A 12,500-nucleotide genomic window follows, 5' to 3' on the forward strand; every position below is an offset into this window, starting at 1 on the left:
TTCATCTTGCTTAACGGCAAATTATACTCTACTATCACTTGTGTTTATTTTTGCACTCCCCCGCCCTTCTCTCTCTCTTTCTCTCTCCTCTCTCCTCCCCAAGTTGTAAAAAAAACGTATTCTAGAGAACATTATCGCAAAGGGCCCTATTATATACCGAAATGCGACACTCCCACCGAACTGAATAATCTAGGAATTCCAACTTTTTGTAATAAAGGAAGAGATTTGAGCATATGGTGAACCGGGCAGTCTTAGGCATAGGCACTCAGGGGCCAATGTTACCATATTGTACACGAGAGGTATCTTGGAAGAGTGGATAATCTTCGGTTTACAGCATGTTCTTTAAATAAACACTGACTTATAATATTTGCTTTTGTTGAAAGTACCAATAAATCTAAAGGGTTAGCCTATTAACCGTTTGCAGTGTTATTTACATTTATGGGTTGGTGGGTATGGGTTCAGTGCACTGCTTTGCCCAGATCCAACAACGCTACTAAGATAGCCTTTGCCTTGTAACATCGGTCATATAAGTTTATCTACGTGTAATGTACCACTCGTGATAAATTTGCAACAAAATTTAACAGTAGGGGAACTGCACAAGATACATGATTATCTTGATCCGATATCCATCTTTATTGTGTATCTTCGATTATACAGAAAATTTCATTTTGATAGATTCAAGAGTTTTGGCTATGTCTTAATGAAGCTCACGTCCTATGCTATTCGGAGCTAAATTATCTCGAATTGTTTATTTTTACTTCCATATCAGTACAGGTCTATGATAGAAAACGGTTCCATCTCGTACCCTTAGTTTCCAAAGAAAACTAAATTTACGATATTTTTTCTGGGTAACTATTCTAAGTGATCGATCTCTCGAAGTGAAAATTTCAGTTTAAAGAAGTCATATATAGTTTTAAGGTTTATAGATTATAATTATCACACAAGTGCCACATAATGTTACTATCTTTGCTTTTCCATTAATTTAACCCATGACCATCATCGCTTGATTCATATTTTAGAAATGAATAACTGTTGATTCAGCTTCTGTGAACGATGTCCTCTCTGGTGCATACTTTTAATGAGAATTTCTTCTTTCTCCCTTTATCTTCAGCTGAAAACCCTTATGGCCAGATTCAGCAGATTTTAAACCCAACAAGGCTCCAAAGGGAAATCATCCTACGGAGAGAGAAAAGTTATAGGAAAGGGTGATAAATAAATAAATATGAGAGAATAGGAAATAAAACAGTTACACCTGAAATTCAGGAGACGTCAGTGGAGTGCAGAAATGAATTTGCTCCTCGCTTAAATATCTGGAGACCAGATGATTACACAACTGCACTCGGCAAGCTATTCCACATGTTAGTTGTAGCCAAGATAAAGCTAGCTAACTGAGCGGTATTAAGCCGAGACCACCGAGTCTCTCGGTGGTCTTGATTAAACCCGATGCTAGAAAACGACACTATGTTTGCAGCAGCAGCCTGCCCATGTTGCGAGCAGAAACAGCGAGGTCAGGTAAAGAAGAGTACAGAGGATGTTTGTTGTTGTAGTACATTTTATGCAACATTCATATCAACTCACTTTACGTCTATGTTATAAGTCAACATTAAGAGTTGGCAAAATAAACTTGACTGATAGCATAACTCTATCCAAGAGTTCGAGATGAAAGTACTCCAAACAAGGATGAGGAAAAGAGTTATAACACTAAGATGTAAAAGATTTATCCTGAAAAATTCTTAAACATTTCCGCAAGATACCAACTTTTTGAGAAATAAGCAATATTACGTATCTGCTTCTCAAAAGTAAATTTCTTATCAAAGGTTACACCTAAGATCTTAGGAGTCATTGATATTTAACACCGTACCAGTTAAATGTAAATCAGGATGCAAATGAAAAAATGTTCTGGATCGACTAATTATCATACTTTAAGCTTTAGAAGGGTTAAGCTTCATGCCCCTAAGCCTACTCCACTCATGGATACGTGCCAGATGTCTATTTAAGGATTCTGCAACACAGGTCGAGGTGCGAAGGAACAACAGTTAGAAGAGTAGCATCTTCATGCAATCAGTGTTTTCTCTAGTATAGATACTTAAAAGCAAAGGTTCAAGAACATTACCATGAGGAACACCTGAAATGACACTGCAAAAGCTACTACACTGGCCATCAGCACAGTCCCTTTGGCTTCTGCCTGTTAAATTCATTTGAAATATCAATAAAAGATCCACCAATTCCCAATAATTTTAGCCTGTAGATAAGTGCTTCATGATTCTCACGGTTAAAGGCTGCACTATAATTAACACCGACAATGCGTGCCTCTGCACCTTCATCAGTAGCACTCTGCAAGACGGTGGATATTGACAAGAGTGCATCACAAGTACCAAGGGCAAACTGTAATACTGGTAGCAGATTATCATCTCCAACAAACCTACAAAGATGCTTAGAGACAGCTTCTCAAAAGCCTTATATAAAACAGGGGTAACTGAAATCGGCCTATACTCATAGGGGCATGAAGACGGTCCCTCGGGTAATTCAGCAACGTTTCCCTTCCTCCAAACAGAGGGAAACTTGCAACTCCTATTAACCTTCTGAAAATAGTAGTTTTCTTAGGACCAATTAAATCGGCAGTCTTTCTTTTTTAAGGGGGCTATGCCGTCATAACTATCAAGGCTCTGAAACAAAGTTTCGAATTCTCTAGGCCTGAAACCCATTGAACACAGCCTAGACTCTGGAAAGCATATCTGAAGCAACACCAAAGATGAATCACACTATTTGCTCACAAAGACTTGAGCCAAGAGTTCTGCCTTCTGTTTAGGGCAGTTCCACCAACTCCCTACAAGGGGAGGCATGCTTAAATCAACTCCAAAGTGGTGACTTGAAAGTAAACAACCACTTATGGCCATCACCACAGGAGAACAAGATCTCCTTTACACCCTTGTTATAAGCTCTCCCAGCTTTCTCATAGACAACCGGAGATTGACTTCTAAGCTCCATAAAATTACGCCACAGAAAGTCAGATCGACTGTTCCTCCATAAATAATAAACTTCCTGTTTTTCATCGTTGGCAAGCTTAAATGCGGCAGTAAACAATGGCTTATCTCTGAGACGAAACTTAAAAGGATTTTAGGAGGACTTCTCTCAGTAACAGCCCTAAGGTGTATTATTCAAACGCTCAATAATAATCGGACTTTTATTAATATCGTTCCACCTGAGCTCAATGACATCACGGTGAAAAATATTCGAATTGGCTGGGGATTTCAAGAATATCTTTCTCGAAAAGCGAACATCAAGATCTCCATATCACCCTTAATCAAACAATGCTCAGATGAACCCACCGTGCGAACCCACTCCACACGACGCAGTCCCTGTTACATCTGTGAATAAAAGGGCAAGACGGTTGCCAGATTGGTGTGGGTTCAGTTATTAACTGACCACAACTAGTAATAGGGGAGAAATCCAGAACAGCAACACCAAGTAGTTTAAATGTAGAAACCGACTTCATTCAGATTCACAGGATTGAAAGCTTACGCACAATAGTCAGTTTCCTTTTATACTAGATAGGCCTATATTCAGTTCTGTCAACTTCTGGGCCTAATTATGTCCTATTAAGATTTACGCCAGACCTCCTATGGCCTAATGCAAATTTATAGGCCTTGATTTCTGGATGGGTTTAAAGTGTTGTCGTGGTCCTCGTCGCGATAAAGAATGAAATAAAGCGAAGTATGTAAAACCTCATTGAGACGTGTTTAACATAAAAAAGAGTAACTACTTGTGGGAGCAAGAATGAATCCACTGGATAATGGAGTCAAGGCACGATAGATACTCTGGAAGACGACCTTTCGAGCAAAAGGCACTCATACTGTTCAGTAAGTTTTCTAGGTTCTATAAAGATCCGGACACTTAGGAAATATTAAAGGAATGAAGGATATATCCATTCTAAAACTGTTATGACGCAGAATAGTTAATTATTTCAGAAAATTATAAGCTACGGCAAATAATACAGAGGGTCGCCAACAAAAGCATCTATATTCTTTTCTACTTGAAGTTTTACTTCTGGCAATAATTTTACAACTAGAGTAATCATTCATATCGTAAACTCACTTTTTCATTCGCAAGGAGGTGAAGGTCCGTGCACTCTCTTTTACTGTACATTCTTATTCTTACTGATTTCACTGGTCATTTACGCCCCAAGATAAAAAAGAATGGAACAAAGTGTTTCCCATGTAAGACTACACCAAAATGATGATGGCCAAATTCGACTATGGTCGAACTGGTACTGTTGAGTGGACGAAGCGACCCTGGAAGAAATCACCGATGAACGAACAGGTTGGTGCCGGAAACTTTCGAAAACTTATTGATAATGATGCAGAAAAAATTAAGATGAGAGGTTAAAATTTCAACAGAAATCCAGAAGGTTCCATTTCTTAACTTTATCTTTATTGGTTCCATCATCACATAATCATCTTTGGGTTCTTTTTGGGCGCCTTCCCATCAGCTCTTCGGTGGGTGCCTTTCATTCCGTATCGTAACTGCTCTTGGATAGGAAGGTCGTTATTTTTTTCTCACGTCTTTTGAATTCTGGCTATTGTTAGACCATTTGTGAGAGATGCACATAATTATCAGGACTGTTTTGAGCTTGTCGTTCACGTCCAAAATGCTAGAATGATTTTAATTCTTGAACAAACAGTTACTCACTTGGAAAGGGTAGATGTTTTACCGGCCAGTCTGTCACCGTATAAACAATTCTGTTCTACAAAGACTACTGTAAGGTCTGTTATAAAATTTCTGTTGGAAATGTGGTATTACAGTTTTACTTGATCTCAGTGAAGCTTTAGGCTAAATTGTGCATGAGCTACTTCGAGGTGATTAACGATCAGTTGGGATTGTTCGTGAAGCCCTGAGTATTTGAAAGTATATTTGCATAACAAAAAATACAGGCTGGAAATTCATACTCGTCTTTAGAAACTATAAGAAAAGGAGTATCCAGGGAAGTTTGTTTGGGTGGGCCCATGTTCTGGATTTATCTAGTACGTTTGTGAAATGCACAAGAGGGACTAGGGGTGATGGTCAAGCTGCTTTAGATGACAACCAATTTTATTCTCCATGAACGCCATCGTGGGTAGAAATTTAAAAAAAACCTGAATAATATTCTCATCGGCGATAATGCATGGATAGAATTATATAACATACACATATATATGTATATATACTGCATGTATTTTTTTTCATATCGGGATTCGAACCCATGTCGCTTGCCCAAGAAAAACCTCAGGTATTGAAGTATTTGGATTCCGCCTTCTTTTAAGGCTTGTGTGGGTCATTTGGTAGCACCCTTGCCTTTAATTTAAGAGACCTGGATTCGCTCCCCATGTGAGTCAGAAATTTATTTCTGTGAAATACGTGCTCATGTGTTGATTTGTTCATATATATATATATATATATATATATATATATATATATATATATATATATATATATATATATATATATATATATATATTTTATATAAATGTATATATATATAAATAAATATATATATATATATATATATATATATATATATATATATATATTAGCTTCCAGGATATCAAACTCTGGCCCTTACTTCATATTCTTTTAAACCATTAGTATGTTGACTATTCCTGTCATCATGATCAGTACTTGCGTAATTGGGGTACTCGTTCAATAGAATCTCATGTTAATTATACCGTTCTCAACTTGCACATCTATCTGTGGTTGGTAGGTGGCCTTAGGTAACAATATTGTAGGTTGACTTATGCAACTGGTGACACTAACCAATGTTACCATTGTCTGCTATGAAGTATTAACCAAAGTTACCAGATCCTGAACTGCCACAGCTCCTGTTACAATAGCTTTTCAGTCTTGGCTCTGAGTTCTCTTCTTGATCCTGGGCCTTTTTTTCACCAAGCTTTCCGTTTCTGAAGGAACAAGTCCTGGCATTGACATCCATAATAACATAAGCTATGGAAGTCTAAACTAAGAAAGCTTTATTTTTGTTTAATTTGGAATTTCAAAAGATGCGATTGTGGGAGACTTCGAGCATAAATTATCTGTATTGATTGTAAAAGGAAGATACAGTATACATTAACATTGAAGACCAAATAATTGACAGATTCTTTCTGCTTATTTGGAGTCATGAATGATGTAAACATTTAATAGATTGAATGGAGAGGAAATGTGAAGAACAAAAAGCTCAAAATTAACTGAAAAATAAAAACCAGAGGAGGTTTGAGGGAAGGATGAACTAATTAAGGGCCAAAAGGCGCCAGTCAAAATAAACTTAGAAAATAAAGCTCAGGTTGCACTTAAAGTAACATGTACTGTAATTGAAACAAACATTTCAAATTCAAGTCTTTTAATATTCCGCAGCTCAAACACGGCAATGAACCCAATCACTGAGTGCGAGCTGCTTATATGCTTATAAGGTACTTATTTGTGATATAACAATAATTATCTGTACAAAATATGATTCCTATAGTATCTAAGAGTAACACCATATATTGACATAAAATAAACTCTAATTACAATAAGAATTCCAAATGCAACACTTAATGACCAGAAATTATGACACAGAAGAATATGGTACAGACTACAGAAGAAATTTCATTTGCTAATTTATTAATGTACAAAATTTACATAAGCACTTCACTTCATTTACTGATTAAAGGATTTACCTTTTCACAAAGTCGTTGCTAACTGGAAATGCGCAATAAAAATACATTTATAACAAAGCATTCAACAATATTTAGGTCCTCGTATAAGGACCCCAATAAAAAAAATGGAAAAAATTGAATTTGAGAACAATATTTCGTATTTAATTGAAGTTAAACATTGCATTATAAATGCCTATCAATTCTTGTGGGCATACATGCTTAAGGTGAGATAAATTTGTTAATTATTTTTTGTATCAAGCCCTCATCATACATTACGAGGGTTAATACCATATATACTTTTGTTAACAACAGTAAGTTTGGCTATGAAAAAACTTTCAATTATACAACAGCAAAGAAAGAGTGCTCTGAATTTTAAGTTTGTGTAAATCTGTAGATCGATATTTTGTGCTTAGTTGGGCTTCTTATCTCCAAGAGCGAAGTGTGGTGCTGAAGACAGTGTTTAACGAGATACTTGTTTTCGTAGAATCTAGCAGAGCAGACGCCACAGCTGTACTGGGGTCTCAGAATGTGTAGCAACCCACGGTGTCTGGAACCAATGTGGCCGCTGAGAGACTCATTGTCGCAGAACTTCACGTGGCAGCTGCTGCACCGGAACATGCGCAGCGGAGAATACAGCTTGAGATGTGTGAAGGGAGATATATTCGATGCTTCGCTGTCAGCGGTTCTCTGATTGCAAGCGATCTGCATCATTTCCTCAACACTGTGACAACCATTTGTCTCCATTGGTGGTGGAAGCTCTGGCACCCGTGGAACCGGTACAGGTTTCGGCCGGCGGAACGTCCTGGTGTGCTTAGTAGGAACCACCTCCTTCCCTGTGTGAGAACCTTCAGTGATCAGCTTCTTTGCATTATCCACTAACTTACTTGCACCTGATTTTCGGTTACTAAGATCTCTTTCACTGATGTTCTCCTTGTCCTTCTTCTTGAATGCCTTTCGCGAACGAATGCCAAGGCCCAGTCGTCGTCTCTTCCGCTCACCTCCGGCCTTATCATTCAAGTCCATGAAATCTGCAGCAGACAGGCTGTCTATTCGTATAGGTATGGTTCTCTGAACTCCAGTTGCAGTTGCTTCCTTTCGCTGATTTTCCATTTGCTGTATCTGATTTAAGTTGTTCTGCTGTTGGTGTTCCATAATACGCTCTGGGGTGCAATGCTCTGGAGACTCGGGCACAAACACCTCTTCACTAGTTACTGGTGGTACACTGAAACGGAGTTCTCTCTTAACGCTCGGTTTTCTGATAAATTCACTCTTATTACGTAAGATTCCCTTGCTGACAGAAGTAGGAAGCTGCTTTTTCACTTCCTTGTCTGTCTCTTCTTTTTCATTATTTGGATTAGTTTTGGCTGGCTGTTGTTGTAGGGTCATGGGAGACTTCAGAATGCCTTGATGAGAAGACCAGGTAGCATCTAAATTGAGGGCTTCCATGTTTCTCTTTGAATCAGCCGACAGAATATGCATTGAACTCAACTTGTTACTAAGTCCAGGGGTTGAGGTGATACCTGGTTGGAAAGCTATAACTTTGAAACATCTGTGGAAGAAATACTCTTGAGTGAATCCCGATTGCTATTGCCAGAATAAGGCTGGAATTTAGACTGAACCATTTTCTCAAAATCACTTAAGTGCAACTGCTGCATATGATACAGCAACACCTGTTCCCCAGTTTTGCCATGAGGAACTTTCTTTATACAAAATGGGCACTGTATACCTGATGTATCAGACATGATGCAATTTTTCTTCTCTAAAATCTCAACGACTGATGCTCTGTGGAAGTCTATCAAATGTTTTGGTAAGACAGAGACATTGAAAAATCGAGCCTGACAAATTGGACAAAACTGAATTTTCACTTCCCCTGGTTTGCTATCCACCATAGAGTTGAGTTCTTCCTTGTGTTGTTTGTGGATATGACTTCCCAGGCTCTTTTCATAGCCAAAATACCGTGGGCAAAATGGACAAAATATATTCCTAGGCTGATGACCAGCATACGACGCCAACTTGGTGGCAAGATCAGCAAGTACTGATCCATTAAAGGGACTAGCAACTTGAGGACTTTTGACATATGGAGAACTCATCTCAACATATCCTGGAGAAGGTCCTACAGGAGTCTGAGGTTCTTGGAATGAACGCTTTAGTTCCTCACATTCACTGTCACTAAGAGAATCTCTTTCTTCTTTGGCACCAGTCCATAATTCGATATAACTGTGGTGGAACCGTGGTGGTGGAGCCGCTGCTACTACTGCTCCTCCTCCCCCTCTGGGAGTAGATGGTGCACTGTTACTACTACCTGTTTCTAATGTTACAGCTAACTTCTGCAGAGGTGAAGCTGGAGCATAATTGCGGGTGGGAATATTGACATACTGTGGCATCTGCATAGGGTGAAACCCTACTTCACTTATTGTGGGCAAAGCAGAATCTGGTGGAAGGACAGGTGGAGCATGTTGTGATGGCAAGTGCTTAACTGATGCTGGTAGAGCCTGAGCACCTGGACCAGGCATGTTGTCATACTGAGACTTAGGACGTATTAACTGTTGCTCTCTCTGCAATATCTGATGGGAATTTGGATTTAAGTTAACATACCTATGTTCACTCTGGCCATGTGAATGGTGATCAGTGTGGAAATTCAAGTTATGATATTCTACACGATACTGAACATGCTGATAGTTGGCGTGAGTTGTAGTAGCACCAGTGCTTTGTGCCCGGGGCCTCACACTTTGATCATAGAATCGTTTCTCTACGACAGCAGACTGTGTATGCCTCAGGCTACCTCCTTTTCCAACCGTCTCTAATAAGTATCTTGGCTGTGGTTGGGGTCCTTCACCCTGGTTTTGACCAACACTTGTGATTACTGGGACATGGGCAACAGTGCTCCTTGGAACAACACTAGGTACAGCAAACTGCCCCTCTGCATCCTTTGGTGTAAGCATACCCTGTGCAGGAAGAGGCAAACCAGATGTCTTTCCAGAGGGCTGATTAACAATGTGAGCTAGGTTGGTTGTTGGGCCATTCTTGTGAGTAACCACACTCGACCGGGTAAAAGCTATTTGCTTAACAGGCTCTTGGGTGTGGTGATGTACAGGTAGATTGACATTGCCAGCTGCGACTTCTTGAAAGCTGGCCTTGACCTGGGGTTGGGCTGCAGCGGAAAGGCAACGAGTCTGGGGAGCCTGGGCGGATTCCATTGCTTCTGGAGGGAGCTGTAACTCTAAGTACTGTAAATCCGCAATATTCTGATTGATATTTGCCAGCACCTTCGACAAGTCAGCCTCCATCACAGTCTCGCTGCTTGAATTGCCGAAGACATCATCCATTGTTGTAATGATTCAGACACAGTCTGTAAAGAAAAGAGAAGGATATTATTGTTACGAAAATTTAAATACATACAAGTAAATATGCAAAATTATGGAAAATAACTGGTCATCTAAGAAACTAAAGTATCAAAACCGCAATGGTCATTTATCGTATCCAAAATTCCTAAGATTTTTGGAAACCATATACTACAGTATACAAATAGTAACACACAGAATGTGAAGACCTGGAGAAGACCACGCAAATATCAAACCCTGAAGTAGAAATTACAAAGGTTGTGTCCTTCGTGTCCTTAGGAGTGAATAGCACAAGAAGTGCGTAGCCTTCTGAATTTCAGCGAGTCTTTAGGGGTGAGGTTACTAACCCTACACTTTTTCTAAACCCATGGAAATGCTGGTTTTCATTTCCGGCTAAGTGGATTTGTAAACGATAGTCCAAAAGTAAATACGATCCCAGCAATGGTCAGCTAAGTATGTATAAACCATTTAGACACACCCAGAGAGAGAGAGAGAGAGATAGTCAATTTACTCGCAACAAAGACAAGGTATTCACGGGTACAGTTCAAACAAAGGAAATCCGTTAACTGTAACTTGAAGAAGAACTTTTCTGTGCAAAACTGCACAAAGAACGATTCACTGTCAATAATGATGGCAAATCCTCAATCGCCCTTTCATCTCGCGATTCGCAGCATCTGCAATAACGGACATTCTTGATACAATGCGTGTGTTTCAGGAACACAATGGACTTTTATGTACCACAATGTGCAGAATGAGAAGTCAGAGTAACAACAGAGAGAGAGAGAGAGAGAGAGAGAGAGAGAGAGAGAGAGAGAGAGAGAGAGAGAGAATGTTAATGAAAGCTAGGAAAAATGTTCTTGAAAGACCTATGAAGCTTATACCAAAACTATGGCTAAAGACAGTATGAATATGCATTCGTATATAAGTCAACTTACAAAACAAACTAGGTACAATAAATATAAATACATGCATATAGATAATGCGCTAAAAAATACAGTATTCACATACACGAGTTATGTGGACCAGTAAAGAATGACAAGCCTAACATGCTCCAAGCTACCCTCTAATGAATCTAGTATCTAAACAAAACAGAGACGCCCATTAATAAACCTTTTATACAGTAGTTTCATTACTTACGAACAATATAAAAATATAAAATCACTCATACACTTGAAGTATGTAAACCGGTAAAAGAAAAGCGTTACATATGTTCTCAGAGATAATCATACAAAAACGAACTCATACTTTATATACAAAAATACATCCATCGCTCGTATACACGAGTTATGTATATCGAGTTATGTATAAATATATTAAAAAAAAGAATAAATAAACAATAATGGAAAAATAATAAAATAAAAAATAATACTAAGGATCTCCTCCAACGGCGCTTGCATTGGGAACATTTGAATCCCGACAGTTATAGCAATCTAATGGTGACGTGTCCTAGAAAACTTTTCTCTACTCTCTCTCTCTCTCTCTTGCCCCCCGCCCCCTCTCACTCTGACTTCGTTATTGTGGATGCGTCATTCGCCTATAACCTTGAAAAACTTTTGTTTAAATCTAGTATTTAAGTACGTGTTTCTACGAGCGTAGCATACTTATTAAAAATCGAGGTTTTTAAGTATCAAAAGCTTAACAAGTTTCAAGTTTAGATGCTTTAACACTTACTATGATTACATTGATTACATTCTTTTGAGTTTAATATTTTAACACTTTCTATATATACATATATTTGTGTTCCCTTCTCTATCTTTTTACCATTACAGTTATATTATTGCACAGGCAACGGTCCTTCTCTCTTGGTCTCCTTTCTCGGTAATAAATAAATAAATAATATATATAATATACACATAGATATAATACACACATATATATACATACATTGGGGACATGCAATATGCTAATACTGAGCAAAACAAGACCACCCAGACCGCTGGTTCTATACAGACCGCTCGCGTGCCTTAGACAACAACAGAGCGTTTTCCCTTGATTCTTCTTCTTCTTCCTCATTATTCAGTTCACCATGAGGCCTACTCAACGGCAGCGACAAAAACAAGGAAGTCTTTTCAGTTGAGAGGAAATCGAAGACCGTCTTTGCAAAGCCGCTGATCATTCGGTTCTCGTCCCCTTTTTGACCGAACAGGAAATTTAATGTATTTTTTAAGCCTACTGTTATATACCCAGTCCCTTTTCTTATCAGGGAGACGGCAGGCCTACGTCCATATCTGAGAGAGAGAGAGAGGGATTCTTAACAGAGAAATGGCAGGCCTAGGTCCATATCTAAGAGAGAGAAAGAGAGAGAGAGAGAGAGAGATTCTCATCAGAGAAACGGCAGGCCTAAGTCCATATCTGAGAGAGAGAGAGAGAGAGAGAGAGAGAGAGAGAGAGAGAGGTTCTCATCAGAGGAACGGCAGGCCTAAGTCCATTTCTGAGAGAGAGAGAGAGGGGTATTCTTAACAGAGAAATGGCAGGCCTAAGTCCATAACTG

At 38.9% G+C, this 12,500-nt stretch overlaps 1 protein-coding gene across 1 annotated transcript in view; it reads right to left on the bottom strand.

The window, feature by feature from the left end:
- Positions 1-6,904: 6,904 nt before the first annotated feature.
- Positions 6,905-12,500, bottom strand: part of LOC136828022 (uncharacterized) — a 56,714-nt gene continuing 51,118 nt past the window's right edge. The window contains 2 exon segments of the mRNA XM_067085658.1: positions 6,905-8,203; positions 8,206-10,017. Of these exon segments, the coding sequence (XP_066941759.1) occupies positions 7,041-8,203; positions 8,206-9,994 (2,952 nt within the window). The 5' untranslated portion in view covers positions 9,995-10,017 and the 3' untranslated portion in view covers positions 6,905-7,040.

This window comes from Macrobrachium rosenbergii, chromosome 42 (genome assembly GCF_040412425.1).
Source record: "Macrobrachium rosenbergii isolate ZJJX-2024 chromosome 42, ASM4041242v1, whole genome shotgun sequence".
NCBI lineage: Eukaryota > Metazoa > Arthropoda > Malacostraca > Decapoda > Palaemonidae > Macrobrachium > Macrobrachium rosenbergii.